The 21909-nt window shown below is 42.2% G+C and overlaps 1 protein-coding gene across 1 annotated transcript in view; it reads right to left on the bottom strand.

The window, feature by feature from the left end:
• LOC137645595 (laminin subunit alpha-1-like) overlaps window positions 1-21909 on the bottom strand; it is a 497060-nt gene that overhangs the window by 82370 nt on the left and 392781 nt on the right. Inside the window, exons 36-40 of the mRNA XM_068378394.1 lie at window positions 13998-14113; window positions 12943-13065; window positions 12539-12650; window positions 12261-12408; window positions 11990-12137 (exon numbers count right to left, since the gene is read on the bottom strand). Coding sequence (XP_068234495.1) covers window positions 11990-12137; window positions 12261-12408; window positions 12539-12650; window positions 12943-13065; window positions 13998-14113 — 647 coding nt within the window. The remainder of the gene's footprint in view (window positions 1-11989; window positions 12138-12260; window positions 12409-12538; window positions 12651-12942; window positions 13066-13997; window positions 14114-21909) is intronic.

A 21909-nucleotide genomic window follows, 5' to 3' on the forward strand; every position in this document is an offset into this window, starting at 1 on the left:
TCCAAATTACGGTGGAACCTGATGTGGTCATGGCTCAGTCCATGCACGAGTGTCGTTTGGATTCCGAGGATGACGAACAGATTTCAGACGTCTCGGAAGACACGGAGAAGACGCTTATGGCTCAAGGAGCCGAAGAGGACGAAGACAAGGTGGAGTACACCGAGTCGGAGCTAGAAGCTGCTCCCTCGTCCATCCCCCCTCCTACTCCTACACCGACGGAAATGTCTATTCCGTCTACCTCCTCGACTCCGGATCCTTCTTCTTCTACTCAAGAACTGATCCGGCTGATTAGAGCCGTCATGGACGACAGGCTGAAGGAGAACCAGGAGTCCATCAGGTCGATGATAGGATCCAGAGAGCCGAAGAAGATTTCGGTCAAGGATCTCCCCGCTTGCTCTCATGCCAACCCGTGGAGGTATGCAGAGCATATGGTTATTGCGACCGGCAGGATCTTTGTCAGTGATAAGATCGGCACGGTCCCTTTGGAAGATGTGGAGTTCTTCCCAAGCTTTGAGGCCTACCCGGACTGTTACGTCCGGCTTCGTTCCGAACCTGCCTCGAAGGAAGAGACCGAACCTAAGGAAGAGATAGTGTTCGATCTCGCAAAGGCCCAGGCTATGCTAGCCTCCGCATTTAAGAGTAGAGGCTTTACCTGCTCTAAGCTTCCGGCATTGAGCAAGAAGCACCCTACTTACGTTGCACCTGATACTGCGGTTCTTCCATTCTTGGAAAAGGCCTTAGCTGCATGCCTTAAAGCGGCGGAAGAAGGGAAACCCTGCCCTGCACTGGAGGAGTGCAGACCCTTCTCCATCGTGACCCCCCCTGACGCTCGACACTGGAAAGATGTTCAGCATACTTTCGTCGTGGGAAGGCTCGATCCTGACGTCGCCGGACGTCAGTTTAATGAAGACCTCCCTAAGCTCAACGATCACCTCCTTCGCCGGGAACAAGACACGAAGGAGAGGCTTGCGGCATCTCTTTCTCATCAAGTCCAACTGGAAGTTATGGCCTGTGACACTAGAGTACCAGATCACTACATGGTACTCTCCAAATCCCACTTACTGACGGTAATGAAGGACTTGTACCACTTCATAAAGGCTCGAAGAGCCTGTCGTGAATTCGTGTTTGCCGGTGCCACCGTGAAACACGAACCCCGGAGGCTGATTTCCTCCAACATCTGGGGAAAGCACCTGTTTCCTTCTGACCTTGTGAAGGAAATAACTGACAGAGCCGCCACGGAGAATAGGAACCTTCTCCACAAGTGGGGCATGTCCAGGAAAAGGAAACCCTCTCAGGACGACGGACCTCAGCCTAAGAGGAAACCTCAAAAGTCAAAACCCCAGCAACGTCAGCAAAGACGTCAGTTTCCGGGACCCGCTACCTCCCAAGTGGTTGCCCAACCACAACAGACCTTTCAATTGGTCCCCCAACCGGTGTTGTCACAGTCACCGGTCTTCACCCCTGCCTTTGAGCAACCATTAACTACCTTTCATGCCAAAGGTAGAGGCTCATTCAGGGGTGCAAGCAAAGACGCATCTCGCCGTCCCTCCAGAGGTAGAGGAGGAAAGGGAGCTAGCGGCCGAGGCAGCAAGTCCTCGGGACACCAGAAGCAATGAAGTGCTTCCGGTGGGAGGAAGACTCCGCCAATTCCAGGATCGTTGGACCTTCGATCCCTGGGCACACAGCATCATCAAGAACGGTCTAGGCTGGAGTTGGACGCAACCACCCCCAATCTTCCAGCAGTTCTTCCAGCAATCAACCCCCCTTCTGGAAGAATATGTTCTAGACCTCTTGAACAAGAAGGTGATAAGGAAGGTAAAGTCCACCAGGTTCCAAGGGAGACTGTTTTGTGTTCCCAAGAAGGACTCAGACAAACTCAGAGTCATTCTGGACTTATCCCCCCTCAACAAGTTCACAGAGAACAACAAATTCAAGATGCTGACGCTTCAACAAATAAGGACCCTTCTGCCTCAAGGTTCCTACACGGTCTCTATAGACCTGGCGGATGCCTACTGGCACATTCCAATGAACCATCACGCTTCCTCCTACCTAGGATTTCGACTCCAAAGGAAAAGCTACGCCTTCCGGGCCATGCCCTTCGGCCTCAATGTGGCCCCTCGGATCTTCACAAAACTGGCGGATGCCATAGTACAACAGCTCCGCCTAAGAAACGTCCAGGTGATGGCCTACCTCGACGACTGGCTAGTCTGGGCTCCATCGCCCGAAGAGTGTGCAAAGTCTTGCAACGAAGTTACCCAGTACCTAGAACACCTGGGATTCAAGATCAACGAGAAAAAATCTCGCCTCTCTCCAGCTCAGAAGTTTCAGTGGTTGGGAATCCACTGGAATCTTCAGTCACACCGCCTTTCCATCCCCCAGAAGAAAAGGAAGGAAATAGCAGGGTCTGTCAAGCGACTACTGAAATCCAAACGCATTTCAAGACGACAGCAGGAACGAGTTCTAGGCTCTCTACAATTCGCCTCAGTGACAAACCCAGTGCTTCGTGCACAGCTAAAGGATGCCGCGGGAGTCTGGAGACGCTCGGCATCCATCGCTCGAAGAGACCTCAAGAGACGGCTTCCAAACAGACTACGACGCCTCCTAAAGCCGTGGTCGGAAGAAAAGGCCCTGAAAAGGTCCATTCCTCTCCAACACCCTCCTCCATCACTCAACATCCACACGGATGCCTCACTGGAAGGTTGGGGAGGTCACTCCCACCAGAAACAGGTTCAAGGTACCTGGTCTCCACTATTCAAGACGTTCCACATAAACATCTTGGAGGCCATGGCGGTCCTTCTAACTCTGAAGAAGTTATCCCCGCCGCCCTCGATCCACATCCGTCTAACCCTAGACAACTCGGTGGTAGTTCGTTGTCTCAATCGCCAAGGCTCAAGATCGCCCCAGATAAATCAGGTGCTTCTCCCAATCTTCCGTCTGGCGGAGAAGAAGAAGTGGCACCTGTCTGCAGTTCACCTACAAGGATTCCGCAATGTGACAGCGGATGCTCTATCTCGGACAAACCCGATAGAGTCGGAATGGTCTCTAGACGCAAGATCGTTCTCCTTCATCTCTCACCAAGTCCCAGAACTTCAGATAGATCTCTTTGCAACGAGCGACAACAATCAACTTCCTCTGTACGTAGCCCCGTACGAGGACCCCAAAGCAGAAGCAGTGGACGCCATGTCACTGGATTGGAACAGGTGGTCCAAGATCTACCTGTTCCCTCCCACCAACCTTCTGTTGAAAGTCCTCTCCAAACTGAGAACCTTCAAAGGGACAGCGGCCCTAGTGGCTCCCAAGTGGCCCCGGAGCAACTGGTACCCCCTGGTCCTGGAGCTGCAGCCCAAGCTGATCCCTCTCCCGGGCCCAGTTCTCTCTCAACAAGTACAGAAGTCGACTGTCTTCGCTTCATCATCGAAAATCAAGGACCTTCATCTCATGATTTTCTCTCCCTTGCCGCAAAGAAGAGGTTTGGGATCTCGAAGAAAAGTCTAGACTTCCTAGAGGAATACAAGACCGAATCCACGAGACGGCAATATGAATCATCCTGGAGGAAATGGGTCTCCTTTGTCAAGGCAAAAAATCCTAAAGAAATCACAATTGATTTCTGTATGTCCTTCTTCATTCACCTTCATGGACAAGGATTAGCAGCCAATACGATTTCCACCTGCAAATCGGCCTTGGCTAGACCAATTCTATATGCTTTCCAAATTGATCTGTCCAACGACATCTTCAACAAACTACCAAAAGCATGTGCTTGCCTACGTCCAGCACCCCCTCCGAAACCGATCTCCTGGTCACTAGACAAGGTACTCCATTTCGCCTCCAACTTGGACAATGATTCATGCCCCCTCAAGGATCTGACTCAGAAAGTTATATTTTTATTTGCTCTCGCTTCGGGAGCTCGAGTCAGCGAAATAGTGGCATTATCAAGAGAAGAAGGACACATCCTGTTTACCGATTCAGGAGAAGTGACCCTCTCCCCTGATCCGACGTTTCTCGCTAAAAATGAATTACCCACCAAAAGATGGGGCCCTTGGAGAATATGCCCCCTGAAGGAGGATGTCTCTCTATGTCCAGTAGAGAGTCTCAAGGTCTATCTTCGCAGAACTTCGAACTTTGGTGGAGGCCAACTCTTCAAAGGAGAAACATCGGGCAGCGACCTGTCACTGAAACAATTAAGAGCGAAAATCACCTACTTCATTCGCAGAGCGGATCCGAACAGTACACCCGCTGGTCATGATCCTAGAAAAGTGGCATCTTCTCTGAATTTCTTTCAGAGCATGGACTTTGAAAGCCTTAAAAACTTCACGGGCTGGAAGTCCTCGCGAGTTTTCTTTAAACATTATGCGAAACAAGTGCACGAAGTCAAACATTTTGTGGTAGCCGCAGGTAGTGTTATGAAACCTGCACCTAACTCTGCGTAGAACAGTGAGTTACTTGGGACTCTAACTCTTCGGGTGCCTATGTTGACCCTCGAGCGATTCATAGTGATGTCTAAAAACACTTAGTGCTTTTATAACTGTTCTTATCCCAGGTGAAATGTCATAGTGTCACACAAGTGCCGCATGCCTTGAGCATGATGTGTTGTTTTAAGACTTGCGTTCCTCGAGAACGAGTACCTACTAATATCCTAAAATTCCTTTTCAGATTCAAGAGCAAGCCTTTATTTCTATGTACATTATTATTACTGTAAATGAACTTTACTTTTGCTGTAAATTATTTAATTTCTGCATTGTGAAATAAAATTTCTATTTTATTACTTATGCGTCTCTTTCAGCTCCTACTTACTATGAAATACATACCTGTCATAGTTTTATTTATTCCTCCTTTCTTATGGTTATGAAGAATTTAAGATGTTTAATCCTAAATTATATTCACCCTGACTAAGTAAGGTTCCTACACGAATACTTACTTCTGATAACCAAGAGATGAACTCTATACACAGTGCCCAACCACCACTGGTCTAATTTCAGAATGTTCCTATACAAATACCAAACATTCCGCTTCATCTCTAAGTTCTTCAAGTTCTTCTCTCAGGATGAATAGCCCTTCAATACCACTTTGACGTCGGCATAGCCCATGGGAACTTCCTGCCAAGGGGGGCAGGATACTTCGTTCCTATGGTTCTTTACCTAAGATTACTTTGCTGTTTTGTCAATGCCTAGGCACTTAATACTGGGGGAAAATCTACCACGATACATTGATTCTCTGGTACTCTTCCATCAGGACGCCATGGCTTGAGCCCAAAAAACGGATTTTGAGCGAAGCGAAAAATCTATTTTTGGGTGAGATAGCCATGGCGTCCTGATGGACCCTCCCTACTACTTCGTCCAGTTTTGTTCCCACCCTGTGCTACTGTATCATGGTGATGGGCAGCAACTGGCTTCAGGATGAAGACGGGCGTGACATCATTAGAGCAATGGCGTCCGTTTGTTTACGTCTCGAGTATCAGTAGTAGCCACGAGTGAGATTAGCTGTGGAACGGCTCCCAGCTATTCTCAGTCCTTACACACCGAAGCATTAACTCTGTTCGGGGTGAAGATAGCTATGTGGCGCGTTCAGACATGCGCGTCCCCTGTTGTATTACGATGTCTTAAAGGGAAACCTTTGAGATACTCGCTCCAGAAGTTAGAATTCTGTGATAACCTGTGGTTAAATTCTCTGGGAATATCTTAGTAGTCTTATACCCAAGGAAGCTACCAAAAAGGAACCTTCCATCAGGACGCCATGGCTATCTCACCCAAAAATAGATTTTTCGCTTCGCTCAAAATCCGTTTTATCTTCCATTCCTCCTCCTTTTCTGGTTTCTTTTCATTTCTGTTATTTTTAATTTTGTTTTTATTTCAGTCTATGTTTATTCCTTATACCCTTTCTTATTGCAAATAGGCCTTATTACCTTTCTTATTACTTGTTATCCTTGATAAGCTGCTGAGTCGTAAAAAGAACAACTGATGTTCAATTCTCTTAACAACTAAGGAGAACAAAAATTAAATACAAATAAAATAAAAGGCTTAAAAGAGAAGGTACATCACATTAGTAGTGCAACTACTTCAATTAAATTTTGTTAAGCAGCTCAATAGCGTACTAAGTCAGTTTTTGCTAAACATTATCTTGAAGAAGCCTTATATCTCTACACTTAGGTGAGTATAGAAAAAAGAAATTTTATAATTGAAATTTCCTTTATGACCAATGCAAAAGAATGACAGTAGACATGTCTGTCATTCTTAAAGAGAAGGAATAATTGAGAGGTTATCTTATCATCCATTCCCCTTCTCAAGGCTAGAGATACAGAATATATCAAGAGAAAGCATAAATATTTAGAGATCCATATTTCAATATCTCATTGATCTATCTACTTTTCACAAGAGTGCTGCTATGTATAAAGTGGATTATAAGAGGAAAATTGTAATCTATAGCACAGGTGTAGTTGCTGATCAAAGCCACTTTTGCAACATCTATTTGGTCAGCAGTGAGGATGGTTGTTTTTCCCTTTTTCAATGGTAATTCTACTCAATACTCGCTAATCACAGAATGTAAATCTTTATTAAAGAACACAAATTCTTAATGATTTTGGTTTACATAATACTATTCACCTTTCTAGTAGACACATACAGTGATACCCCGCCCTATGTCGGTAATTGGTTCCAACAGACCCGCCCTAAGCAATTTTGACGTAAGGCTGATTTTAACCTTTTAAAGTGATCCACATGTTCCTTATACATGTACTGAACAAGAAAAACTACTTATAACTTGCTACCCTTTTATGAGAACCCGACATTTACATTAATAAGCATCCATGAGTAGTTTAGTATTGTATAGTGCAGTACATTACAGTACTGTACAGTACAGTAGGGTCCCGAATTAAGCGTGTTCGAATTACACGATTCCCCTTTTCCGCGATCGCTATTTTTCAAAAATAAATTTTCTGTATCCGCGAGGCTGTTCAAAGTTCGCGAGTCAAGCACTACAAAATGTATCAAATCTATTGTCTTTTTAAGTATATTGGTAGCCCTAAATACGGTGATTTATAATAAATGTTATAAAACAATATTAACATTACATTTCATTAACATAATTTCATAATGAATAGCCTATTTAAGGATAAAATTCCACATCAACAATGAAATCTACTGTTAACTGTGCGAGTCCAGCTGACAAAATGTAAACAGAAATGTGGTTACGTTCTCGGCAATCTTTATCTTTCTCCAACCTTACGATAATTGTAATGGTAGTGTTAATGATGGTATATTAAAGCATTATTTTTGTTTAGTACAGTATATTTAAAAGCCTTATTTTTCCCTCTGGGCGTTCAAGGTTTTCACGAGTAGACTGGGTTCGTTTATCGGCAGTGAATAGCCTAAACTTCGGTAACGAGTCGTCAATATTTTGTCATATTTTAAACAGTATACATTTGATTTGCAAACATTGGTTTTGTAGAGTAGACGGTAAAATAAAATCTAGAGAGAGAGAGAGAGAGAGAGAGAGAGAGAGAGAGAGAGAGAGAGAGAGAGAGAGAGAGAGAGAGATTTGATGGCAGAAATCCCTCTCTCTCTCTCTCTCTCTCTCTCTCTCTCTCTCTCTCTCTCTCTCTCTCTCTCTCTCTCTCTCCGTAAGAAATAAAACCATAGTTCACATATGGCAACTTGAGTTTAAAAATGAAATTAACATGAATATTGTTAGTTGTGGCGATCAATTCCTCGCTTCAGGGGGTACACGAAACAAAAACACGACATTCAATTACAAAAGCTGATTCTCTCTCTCTCTCTCTCTCTCTCTCTCTCTCTCTCTCTCTCTCTCTCTCTCTCTCTCTCTCTCTCTCTCTCTCGTTATACAATACTTACAAATAGATGAAGAAACCAAAATCGGTTTTCTTGAAGTGTCAATTAAATACAAAACGAAAAAATTATACCGTGTATACATCCATTTCAATCATAGCTTAAAATACGGTAACCGATTTCGTCCGCAAACCACTATTTTTTAGGAAACACCATTCTATTCCAGAAAATTTTTACTCTTTAAATGTCAATTGCGCTATAATAAAACATGTACTTATGTTGTTAAATTTCGGGTGTGTTTTAAAAATCGAGTATTGCTAACTTATTTTTGTTTTACTTTTGGCTGTGATCACATCAGCTGATGTCTAGCTTCCGCGCGAATACAATAACAAAGAATTGTTTACACCATATCTTAACTTATTCAAACCATCATACAGTTAATATTATATAAACACCAATGTGTTATAACCTATCATATTTATTGTTTAGTACAGTACTTTAAAACCATCCCTCTCTCTCTCTCTCTCTCTCTCTCTCTCTCTCTCTCTCTCTCTCTCTCTCTCACATCGAACGTTATAGCGGTAACCTAATCGTTCGGTGACTTTAAAAATAGGCCTAGTACTTTCTTCTTTTACCTTTTTTGCATATGGATCCATAATTGAGGTGGGTACAAGTTGACTTATAACTGAAGTTAGGAAAAGTATTTTGGATATGGAAAGGACAATTATCTTTCGTAACAGTTTAGAATTATCGTAAGTTATCACTCTGTCATTAGCGGCAGTTTGCTATTGTGGATTAAACGCATAAGGAAAAAAAAATTTCCAGCTTTGCTACGAATTTAGGAATTTATATGGATACGGTAAGTAAAATATTTGTAATAACATAATGTTTACTAAATGTTTGTAATATCATTAGTTATGACTTAGATCATGTGTGTTTAATGCATTCGTTTGTTTATTATGATCGAAGATGGAGCGTAAACAAATGGAAGGTTTCCGTTTCAGGCGGCATCATAAAGAAAAACATTTCATAAATGGCATTCATTTCATTTATTTGAAAGTTCTAATAAAAAATAATTAGAACATTGGTAATAACAAATTCAACATATAATCTATACTTGGTAAAATTGCTGTCAATTCAAAAACACAGATGTATAAATGCGTCTGTTTCTTCGTTGTGATCAGAGATAAACGTAAACAAAACATTGGTTGTCGTTTTCTATTGTGCTTTTTAGCGTGTTTAGGAAACGCATGATATAAAATCGCCTTTATTTTGATAATTCTGGATTTTCAATCATACAACAAGCTAGTCTATAGAGTGATGGTTTTGCTATTCACCAGTTGTATTATACAATAGATATGACAAACATTAAAATTTGTCTGTATTTTGGGTTGTGTTATAACGGGAAATATATGGTGTTTACACCTATCCTGGTTGTAATTTTAACCATTTTTCAAGTTATTAGAACTTTAAAGTATATTAAATGTTTTATTTATTTACAAGAACAATTTGATATTATAAAGAAATACAGTATAGTACAAAGAAAGTATTGGAAATGGGTAGTAAACACATTTGAATAGGCAAATTGCTGGTTGCCATGGCCGCAATGGAATTATTTCTGTTAGTTGTGTGTTTCGAAATTCGCGATTTTCCATTTACACGAGGTCATTAATCGACCAAATTCTCGCATAATTCGGGACCCTACTGTATGTGGCAAGAAGGTTGTTGGAGGCAGCATGAGGAAGGGCAGTGAATGGTGGAATGAAGGAGTGAAGGTAAAAGTGGAAGAGAAAAAGAGGGCTTTTGAAGAATGGCTGCAGAGTAATAGTATAGAGAAGTATGAAAAATATAGAGAGAAAAATGTGGAAGTAAAGCGCAAGGTACGTGAGGCAAAGAGGGCAGCTGACCTGAGGTGGGGTCAGGGATTGGGTCAGTCATATGAACAGAATAAGAAGAAGTTTTGGAAAGAAGTGAAGAGAGTAAGGAAGGCTGGCGCAAGAATTGAAGAGACAGTGAAAGATGGAAATGGAAGGTTGTTAAAAGGAGAGGAGGCAAGGAAAAGGTGGGCGGAATATTTTGAAAGTTTGCTGAATGTTGAGGATAATAGGGAGGCAGATATAATTGCTGTTCCAGGTGTTGAGGTGCCAGTGATGGGAGATGAGAATGAGAGAGAGATTACAATAGATGAAGTGAGGAGAGCACTAGATGAAACGAGAGTAGGAAAAGCATCTGGTATGGATGGTGTGAAAGCTGAGATGTTGAAGGAAGGGGGTGTGACTGTACTTGAATGGTTGGTGAGATTGTTTAATATGTGTTTTGTGTTGTCAATGGTACCAGTAGATTGGGTTTGTGCATGTATTGTACCACTATATAAGGGTAAGGGAGATGTGCATGAGTGTTGTAATTCAAGAGGTATTAGTTTGTTGAGTGTAGTTGGAAAAGTGTATGGTAGAGTATTGATTAATAGGATTAAGGATAAAACAGAGAATGCAATCTTGGAAGTACAGGGTGGTTTTAGAAGAGGTAGGGGTTGTATGAATCAGATTTTTACAGTTAGGCAGATATGCGAGAAATATTTAGCAAAAGGTAAGGAGGTGTATGTTGCGTTTATGGATCTGGAGAAAGCATATGATAGAGTTGATAGGGAAGCAATGTGGAATGTGATGAGGTTATATGGAGTTGGTGGAAGGTTGTTGCAAGCAGTGAAAAGTTTCTACAAAGGTAGTAAAGCATGTGTTAGAATAGGAAATGAAGTGAGTGATTGGTTTCCGGTGAGAGTGGGGCTGAGACAGGGATGTGTGATGTCGCCGTGGTTGTTTAACTTGTATGTTGATGGAGTGGTGAGAGAGGTGAATGCTCGAGTGCTTGGACGAGAATTAAAACTGGTAGACGAGAATGACCATGAATGGGAGGTAAATCAGTTGTTGTTTGCGGATGATACTGTACTGGTAGCAGACACAGAAGAGAAGCTTGACTGACTAGTGACAGAATTTGGAAAGGTGTGTGAGAGAAGGAAGTTGAGAGTTAATGTGGGTAAGAGTAAGGTTATGAGATGTACGAGAAGGGAAGGTGGTGCAAGGTTGAATGTCATGTTGAATGGAGAGTTACTTGAGGAGGTGGATCAGTTTAAGTACTTGGGGTCTATTGTTGCAGCAAATGGTGGAGTGGAAGCAGATGTACGTCAGGGAGTGAATGAAGGTTGCAAAGTGTTGGGGGCAGTTAAGGGAGTAGTAAAAAATAGAGGGTTGGGCATGAATGTAAAGAGAGTTCTATATGAGAAAGTGATTGTACCAACTGTGATGTATGGATCGGAGTTGTGGGGAATGAAAGTGATAGAGAGACAGAAATTGAATGTGTTTGAGATGAAGTGTCTAAGGAGTATGGCTGGTGTATCTCGAGTAGATAGGGTTAGGAACGAAGTGGTGAGGGAGAGAACGGGTGTAAGAAATGAGTTAGCGGCTAGAGTGGATATGAATGTGTTGAGGTGGTTTGGCCATGTTGAGAGAATGGAAAATGGTTGTCTGCTAAAGAAGGTGATGAATGCAAGAGTTGATGGGAGAAGTACAAGAGGAAGGCCAAGGTTTGGGTGGATGGATGGTGTGAAGAAAGCTCTGGGTGATAGGAGGATAGATGTGAGAGAGGCAAGAGAGCTTGCTAGAAATAGGAATGAATGGCGAGCGATTGTGACGCAGTTCCAGTAGGCCCTGCTGCTTCCTCCAGTGCCTTAGATGACCGCGGAGGTAGCAGCAGTAGGGGAGTCAGCATTATGAAGCTTCATCTGTGGTGGAAATGTGGGAGGTTGGGCTGTGGCACCCTAGCAGTACCAGCTGAACTCGGTTGAGTCCCTGATTAGGCTGAAGGAACATAGAGAGTAGAGGTCCCCTTTTTGTTTTGTTTCATTGTTGGTGTTGGCTACCCCCCAAAATTGGGGGAAGTGCCTTGGTATATGGATGGACAGTACTTTGTTATTGCACAACATAGAAAGCATCATAAGTTCAGATAAAATGGCGGAACTTGGATTTTATTTTTGTATCCAATACTCTCAAGGATGAACAACGTAAAGTAAGAATTAACGTAGGTCACACCGATGTAAAGCGGGGTATTACTGTACATAAATCTTGCTTAACTACACATTTTCACAATTAAATATAGAGTAAATTACTTACATTTATAAAAAAAACTTGCCATACAATAAAGAAAAAGCATCTTACCTCATTGGTTTTTCTATTTGAAACTTTAATTCTTTCTATGAGCTCCTTTATCTTATTCTTGATTTCAGTTAAACGGTCTTTAATTCCTTCAATAACCAAATTGTTTTGCTTCATTCTCTGGATTCTTTCCAGCAATAGTTTTGCTTTTCTGTAATAGAATATTGCATTAAAATCTTATTCCCAGTTTACATGGTGTATATTAAGTTAAATATGTCAAAATATTCAAATGCCACAATATTGTACAGTAATACAATCAGTAACATAAGCTAACCTCAACTGAACTTCGGCATCATCTCCATAGTCGGTAAAATCGCGATTTTTTATTTCTTTTAAAATTGCCTCTGCTACCATCAAAGCTCCACCAACAGATATGCTTGGAGTTTCTCCAATTGCATAATTCTTCAAATATGCAATGGTTTCTGAAAATATAAAATGCCTAAAGTAAGGATTATAAGCAATGAAAACAAAATTGACATAGCACAGCTTTCTCAACAATCTCCACTGCTGCAATATCATAGCTTACATTTCTTACCAACATAAAATACTTACCTTCTAATCTAGCATAAGCATTTTCAAGAAGATCCAACACATCCTGTGCATCAGACTTTAGTTCTACAGAAGGTGGAACATTTCTTCTAGCAATTCCTTCTAATTGCTGGGCCTGAAATGCAGATATCTTTATTAATAAAAGTATGTTGCTCGACATGAAAAGTATATCATAAGCTATAAATTTACCATACACATTTCTTACAATGAATATCCATCCCATTTTCCATCTTTATGCTGTTCCAAATTTTAAAATACAACTATAATAGAGAGGCTGTTGCTCTGATATCTTTCTCAACTTTATTTGTATACCAAACATATATTTATATAATGAATGCAACAATTATTGTAATTTTGATGAGCAATTTCAGATTGAGTGTGTGGCATAAATTATTAGGATATCTTACCTTAGAAAGAAGAGTGGTAGCAGTATATTGCAAATCAAAATTAACAACCAATTCTTGTGACTCATCCACATGGCTATGATAACGTGTAAGTTGTGATCGTAGAATCTCAGTAAAATTCTGAATCTGTAATGGAATAGACGTAAGTAAAATTTTTATCTTTAACTTTATCTCCTCCCTAACCTTCATGAAAAAATATTTCTAAATAAAATCAGCTCTGCATGAATTAGGTAATAAATTCTAAAAAAAATATTGTACAGAAAACAAGTGTTTAATTCATCTCTAAAATTAAACATAATTAATGATAAAGGTTTAATAAAAAGAAGGTACAATTGATTAAATTTATAAATAGCCTAAAATGGAAGATTAGTAATGTTTATGGTCATTTCAGGCCTCCTTGTCAATGTAATATACAGCAATAGTTAGATAATACTATCAAGGTTTGTAATTATTTGAAGTATAAAATTTCAAAAAAACTTTTTTCTTATTTTCCATATTTTTGTGTCAAAGCAAATTTTGGAAAAATCACAAGTACAGTATATGCCACTCCTATGACAAAGGCCTCTATTTAAAGATTGTACAAATAGTTTCAACTCAGAAAACTTATTTTCATGACTGGTAGTTTTGTCAACAAATTGAATGCGTACCCCACTGTGGTTTTGTTCTTCATATTTTTTCCATACTAACCCGTTGGAAATGTTATAAAACTCTCTTCACTGTCTTTTCAAATAAATAAAAGATTCTATATATTATCCTTGTAGAATGTTGATTTTTGTAACATTTAAGATATCTAATTACAGTACTTAAGGAAAATTGGTCTATAAGCAAATGAAAACTTGTACCACTTCAATGCATAAGAAAAATTATATTATGACTCTCTTTACATCTCTCCATTCCCTCAAATTAATCAAATAAGTTTCTTATGAAATACTTCTGCTTCTAATATGATATATTTATACAATATACAGTAGATTGATTAATATTACCATAGATGGTAACATTAAATTTGCACATCAAATAAATCTTTTTAAAAACACATAAATATATCATTCTCATACTTCTGTTATTGATGGCCAAGGAGCTGGAATGTAACCTGTAACATCAAGTGATGTAACTGCTACAATCATTGCTTCAACTTCGTCAAGAAGGACATCAACACACCCGTCAACACATGCTAAAAAGAAAATAAATATTACTAGAGTATGAACACATTGAATATCTGCATTTACTTGATATGAAATAAGATTTTAATTAAGACAAAATAATGATTTACTTATTGGTATGCAATTCTATTTGAAGCAAATCATCGTAGTTGTATGTGCCTTTGCTACGCATTATAACTTATCATTGTACGGTACCAGATATAACACCTAAACCCCTTAAATGTTAGTTTTTCATTGCAACATATATTATACAATAAATAACTTTCATGACATTGTGTATCTTTACAATACTGTGATTGTACTGATGTTTGACCAAACAATCTTTTGAAGTTCTATTTCATGGTTCAGGTTCATCAATAACTAAAATTAAATACTTTCTGGGCTCTGATCTGTGCCGCCCAGTGAAATGCTCCTTTTACATCATTTCTAAGGTAATAACTGCTATGAATTTACCAGAGAAAAAATTGTATAGGAATGCTAGGTTGAACCCAGCTCGCTCACCTAATAAGGTGTCGGTATAAATAACTGGGGCGTGATAAATCACAACCAGAGGTCTCGCACCATTTAGATAACTCCTGTCAACATCCCCGAACAGCGAGGAGCCGTTCAACATCCTAACTCCAATCGCTACTATGAACGAGCCCACCCACGCTAGTGACGACACTCCTTTTCATAGCACCTGCTTTGACGCTGTTATTCTTTTCTCGGTGTGTGATTTCCTTTGGTTTACCCAGGATTTATCCCAGGATGTCGGATTCTACTGTTACTCCACCTAAGTTAAGTACCAGATCTATGAGTTTTGAGATTTTGGAGGTGGTCTTGCCCTTGGTTATTTAATTATCTCAGTTTTTATATTACGCGACCCCGCATCGGGTCCGCCATGCTGGCTGGCTACCTCCTCTCTCTCTCTCTCGTTCTTGACGCTTAGCAATCAGTCTTCTATACTGATTGTTTCTCGTCCTGAACTTTCTGGGTCTCCACGGTTCACACCCTGTGTTATATTATACCATGGTTTTACAGTGAACCCTCGTTTATCGCGGTAGATAGGTTCCAGACGCGGCCGCGATAGGTGAAAATCCGCAAAGTAGTGACACCATATTTACCTATTTATTCAACATGTATATTCAGACTTTTAAAACCTTCACTTGTACGTAGTACTGTTAACAAACTACCCTTTAATGTACAGAACACTTAATGCATGTACTACAGTACCCTACACTAAAACAGGCACAAATATTAAAGGCAATTTTATATCATGCGTTTCCTAAACACGCTAAAAAGCACGTTAAAAAATGGCAACCAATGTTTTGTTTACATTTATCTCTGATCATAACGAAGAAACAAACTGGAGGTAGAGCTTTGCTTATTACCAAGACATATTTCCCATACTATTCCCTTAGAACTACATCACATCTTCCTACTTTAGATATATATATATATATATATATATATATATATATATATATTTATATGTATACACATATACATACCTACATATATACATACATACATATATACATAAATACATGCATACATATATATATATATATGTTACTGTATATATATGGGTTATGGAAAAAATCCGCGAAGTGGTGAATCCGCGATGGTCGAACCGCGAAGTAGCGAGGGTTCACTGTATCTGTTATTACATTAACAGTTATTTTATGATATTACGATATCTTTGTTCACTTAGGTTGGCATGCCTGGTCGCCTTCGGGCGTTACTAGTTTTACTTCGTTTTACGTTTTCATGTGCGTAGTAGCGATCATATTAGCGTATACGTTATTTTACTAGTATTCTAATTCGTCGGGACTTTCGCGAGGCAGTTATTATTTTATGTTTTTTTGTCGGCATCTCACCGACACCTTGTTATGTTGGCTGCCCTGCCTAGCTCGGTCTCCCCCGCACTGTTAAGCTTGGTCTTCCCCTGCCTCTCCGTTCGTCCCTTCGGGTTATTTTACGTTTATTATTATCATTATCCAGCATGCCTCCCTTCTTTCCTTTATTACCATATCAGTAATATTATTATTATTAATTCATTATCCTAGTCTTTCCGTGTGATCTTAGTCGTGGGTCTCAGTTCAGGTTGGTACGCCTGTTCTTCTGCCCCACTCGTTAGCCTCCTCACGGCACCCCCCACTTCAGGGATGTCATCACTCGCTCTCATATTGAGGCTCGGAGTCAGCTTTTATGTTTCACATCCCCTCGGGGATGTTGACACTGGATATCACCTTGCTCCATCCCGGGTGGACCCTGATCGTGTGTGAGGCTTGTTGTTGTTGATGGGCACCATAGTGATTATAGGAATGTGATATCCGGTGTTCCACAGGGTAGTGTTCTTGGCCCATTACTTTTCATACTATATACACATGACATGTGGTTTGGCCTAGAAAACAAGCTTGTTGCATATGCAGATGATGCTACTCTCTTTGCATCAATTCCATCCCCTGAATGTAGATCTAGGGTTGGTGAATCCCTTAATAGAGATTTAGCTAGAATTAGTGCATGGTGCAAATTATGGGGTATGAAGTTGAATCCTAACAAAACTCAAAGTATGATTGTAAGTAGGTCAAGGACGGTGGTTCCTCAACATCCGGATCTCAGTATTAATAATGTTTCTTTAAATATGTATGACTCTTTCAAAATTTTAGGTGTGATTCTCGACAGTAAATTTACTTTTGAGAAACATATAAGGTCTGTGTCTTCTTCAATTTCACAAAAAATAGGCTTATTGAGAAAGTCTTTCAAGATTTTCGGTGATCAATCTATTCTGAAGAAGTGTTTTAATTCTTTCATTCTACCTTGTTTTGAGTATTGTTCTCCTGTCTGGTCTTCAGCTGCTGATTCTCATCTTAATTTGTTGGACAGAAACTTACGGTCTATTAAATTTCTTATTCCTGATCTAGATATTAATCTCTGGCACCGTCGTTCAATTAGTTCATTATGTATGTTGCATAAGATTTTTCACAACTCTGACCATCCTTTACATTCAGATCTCCCTGGACAATTCTATCCTGTTCGTAATACTAGGCAGGCAGTTAATTCTAATAGCCAGGCCTTCTCCATCATGAGGCTCAATACTACGCAGTACTCTAGAAGTTTTATTCCAGCTGTGACCAAGTTGTGGAATGATCTTCCTAATCGGGTGGTTGAATCAGTAGAACTTCAAAAGTTCAAAGTTGGATCAAATGCTTTTTTGTTGACCAGGCGGACATAGTTTTTTATAGTTTATTTATGACATATTTGTTTTTGATGTTGATAGTTATTATATGACATGTCTGTTTTGACGTTGTTTCTTATTTTAGAATGATTTATTGTTAATTTGTTCTCTTCATTTATTTATTTCCTTATTTCCTTTCCTCACTGGGCTATTTTTCCCTGTTGGAGCCCCTGGGCTTATAGCATCTTGCTTTTCCAACTAGGGTTGTAGCTTGGATAGTAATAATAATAATAATAATAATTATTCAGTATTTCCCCTACCCTTCCGTTGCTATTTCTCCCCGCCGTCTTGATTGGCCATCGGTAGGAGGGTGGGATCCGGCTCGGTCTGGGATTTTATGTTGTGTATATTCATATTTATACACATTTTATTCCTGCTACTCCCCCAGGTCCCGCACCTCACGGACCCATTACAGATCCCTCCCTTTCCCCCTCCTCATATGGTGTTCCGCACTCCACGGACTCCACATAACATTATTATTCCTTACGGGATCTCCGGACGTAGCCTTCGTTTATTCCCATGTCGAGTTCGATTAATTCCTTGTGCCATCGACGGGTTTGACCCTCGACTCCCCTGTCCGCCTTCTCCGGTAGGTTTTCATGACCCCTGGGCTCTCTCAGTTGTCTCCCCGGTGCCAGCGTGACCTTTATCCACTAGGATTAATCTCATTATATATTCACATATATCTATATATATCCCCTGATCTCGACTCCCCCCCCCGGGTATGATCACGATTACGGTCTGACTTATTCTTATCTATATTACTCTACAAGCTTAAGTTTATTATTTCCGCTACAGCGGTGTATTCTAAGCTCCCGGAGCCCCCGGCCTCCTCCAGCTTCCTCCCGGGATACTCATGTATCTTTTATTTTACAGGCAGTACGCTGTTCGATGACGGCATGCTCAGTGCTCCTTAGCCAACCCTGCGGCCACGACGTGTGTCGCTCACATGCCCATTGTGCTGTCCTGGTGGATGATCTCACTGTTTGGCATCTGGACAATTGTGTAGTATGCTACAAGCTAGCCTCCACCTTAACCTCTGAATCGGTAAGTGTATTCTTCTTAGCCGTTTTGTACAGACTTAGTAAGTGGAGTTACAATTAATGACAATTAATTAATTTTAATTGCATCATTTTATTTTGCTCCTCGCATGCCCTCTAGGGCCTCGTGTTCGGAGGCTCCTGGCCCCCTCCTCTTTTTCTCTTTGGCATGAAATTCCTTACCTTCACTAATAGCCTGTTCTCTTTCAGAGCTCCGAGCCTGCTAAGACTTCGGCTCTAGCTGCGGTCCCCAAGGAGTTGGCGGACGCCATCATAAAAAATATTGAGTCCCTGCTTTTGGCCCCGGACCAAGAAGAGACGAGTGGGACGATAACGGAAGACGTCGCAACCCTTAATCTAGACGTCGAACCCATGGTTCTTGAGGAACCCGACACAGGTAGGGAGATAGGTGAGTCAGGTGGGTCCCGGGCTGAGATTCCTCTCCTCAGCCCGACTTTCTCTTCTACTTCAAACCAATCTTCCTTTCAAGGTTTTCCGGGGACTTCCGGTGCTGATCTCAAGCTCCGGTCTGTGATCCCCAAGGTTAAGGCTCACCGCAAGCCTTTGCATAAGATCCACAAGTCTTCGAAATCATCGAGGTCGTCCAAATCTTCCTCCACTAGAGTCCCCAAAGACTCCGTCGCCGTGCCCTCGACTTCTCAAGAACCGGTCTCTGGTTCGGCATCCGTTCCCCCTCCGGCGGAACCGTTTAACCCGGCGGATTTCTCGGAGAAGCTGTTTTCTCGCTTCGAGACGATGTTGTCTTCACACACTCAGCAAGCCATCGTGACTCTTCAACAACAGCAAAAAAGAGTTGCAAATGTCGAGAATCTAGTCCAGGGACTCATGCGTTCGCGGCTGCCACAACAGCAGCAATATGCCATCCCCGACGCCTCTACGCTCCCACCCTTTACAAAGAGTAACCCCTGGAGGTTAGCTCTACATGGCCCCCTCTCGGATGGCATGTTGTCCATCGAAGGTTTCGGAACTCGACCGATTGAAGACTTCGAGTCCTTCAAGCCGGGTCTGCAATTTCCCTTTCCCGGCTTCGCTGGCTTGACTGATGAGGCTCTGATCCGCCTAGATAAAGTCCCTAAGGAGACTGTGATCTTCCCCAAGGAACAGGCCCAGTCTGTTTTGGTCCGCGCCTCCAACGAGTGGGATTGTGTGAACACAATGCTCACACCCCATAAGAACTCGTATACTATGTTTGTGATAGATGAGCATACCCCTACTCCATGCACAACCAAGATCATGGAGATAGCCTATCAGGCTTCCAAGGAAGAGAAGCTCTTACCTCAGCTTCGAGAGACGGAATTGACTTTCCTTCTCTTCCCTGGTGACGATGAGTGCTGGCAGAACGCCCCGTCTACCTTTACGATAGGCAAACTGAGCCCGCAGTTCAGTGAACGCCTCCCCAAGCTACCGGAGTCCCTAATCAAAATAGAGTTTGAGACCCGGTGTAGGCTCAGTAGATCCATTAACTCTACTGCTCTATCATAGATGACCGTTGCCACTTACGACGAGGAACCTATCTTTAAGGTCCTCACAAAGTCACTTCTGCAGACCTTGTTGATCGACGCATATGACTTCCATAACGCCAGATTCCGTTGCCGACGACATGTATTGTCGGAGGCTACTATTCGTCATGAACCCAATAGGCTCATCAAAGCCCCGGTCTGGAGTCCGGACCTCTTCCCGGAGGATATGGTTAACACTGTTCTCAGCGAGGCAGCTCGAGTTAACCAAAGCCTCAAGGTTAGGTGGGGTCTAGTTCCCAAAAGGAAATATGAATCTACTGGTGCTCCAGTTCGTGGCAGGAAGAGGTTGAGGCCCTTCCACTCCTCACAGTTCAGACAGCCTCTTCAAGTAGTGCAATCTGTCCCGGTTCAGTCTGTCCCTGTTTCACAGGGCTCCCAGCCTTCTACCTCTAAGGGCCAACCCCAACAGCAGTATATGTTGGTCCCTTAGACACAAGTCGCATCGACTTCGTTTGCTGCCTCCCCCGCCTTCAACCCCACTTACGAATCTCAGGGTTCTTTCCAAGGCTACCAGCGCCACAGAGGCTCCAGAGGTGCCTTTCGTAACCGAGGTAGCGGAAGGGGTTCCCACCGAGGCAAGGCTTTCCGCGGAGGCAGAGGCGGCAAATCATCATCAAGCCATTGAGAAATTGCAGGTAGGAGGGAGACTATACAAATTTCGGGACCATTGGAAGTTCAGCAACTGGGCTTCCAGCATAATTTCCAAAGGTCTGGGATGGAGCTGGTTACAGGGACCCCCTCCACCAAACAGTTTCTACCAACTCCCGCCAGAAGAGCTACGTTCATTTACAAAGGATCTGTTACAAAAGAACGCAATCCAAAGCATGCATCGCTTAAAATTTCAAGGTAGCTTATTCAGCGTGCCAAAGAAAGGCTCAAACAAACGAAGAGTAATCCTGGACCTGTCTCGTCTAAACTCCTTCATTCGTTGCGAAAAATTCCACATGCTTACCGTCTTGCAGGTGCGGACCCTACATCCCCGTGGGGCCGTCACCACCTCCATAGATCTTACAGATGCCTACTATCACGTTCCAATAGCAAGGCATTTTCGCCCCTTCTTAGGCTTCAAGCTGGGCAAACAAGCCTATGCTTTCAAGGTGATGCCATTCGGGCTCAACATAGCGCCCAGAATCTTCACCAAACTAGCAGAGACAGTGATTCAGGAACTTCGAACCCAAGGGATTCAAATAGTGGCTTATCTCGACGATTGGCTGATCTGGTCGAACAACGTCCGGAACTGCCCCACGGCGACGAACAGGGCCCTCTCCTTCCTTCGACATTTAGGATTTCAGGTCAACCTCGAGAAATCCCGTCTGGTCCCGGAGACCAAGTTTCAGTGGCTGGGGCTACAATGGGACCTCAATTCCCATACATTGTGCCTACCAAAAGGAAGGAAATAGCGAGGAACACGAAACAGTTTCTCAGGGACAAGTTGACATCCCGAAGGAACCAGGAGAGAATACTAGGTTCCTTACAGTTCGCCTCCGTCACCGACATCGTCCTAAAGTCCAAACTAAAGGACATAAACAGAGTGTGACGCTCCAGAGCGACCAAGAAACGTCGAGACAGGCGAGCTCGCCTTCCTCCAATCCTGAGGAAAAGTCTGTAGCCTTGGATGAAAGTCAAGAATCTTTCCAAGTCAGTTCCCTTGCAATATCCTGCCCCGGGACTCGTCGTTCATACAGACGCCTCCCTCACAGGGTGGGGAGGTTACTCGCAACACAAGAAAGTCCAAGGGTTATGGTCTCTGATATTTCAACAAATGCACATAAATGTCCTAGAGGCCATGGCAGTCTTGCTTACCATAAAACATCTCAGCCCAGCCAGGAATCTCCATATCAGACTGTTCCTCAACAGCGCAGTCATAGTCCACTGCATCAACAGAGGCGGCTCCAGGTCAGCCCACATAAACCACGTTATGTTGGCGATTTTCTCCATGGCAATGTCATACAAGTGGCATCTATCAGCAGTCCACCTGGCGGGGGTAAGGAATGTAGTAGCGGACG

Source organism: Palaemon carinicauda, chromosome 8 (assembly GCF_036898095.1).
Source record: "Palaemon carinicauda isolate YSFRI2023 chromosome 8, ASM3689809v2, whole genome shotgun sequence".
In the NCBI taxonomy this organism is placed as follows: Eukaryota; Metazoa; Arthropoda; class Malacostraca; order Decapoda; family Palaemonidae; genus Palaemon; species Palaemon carinicauda.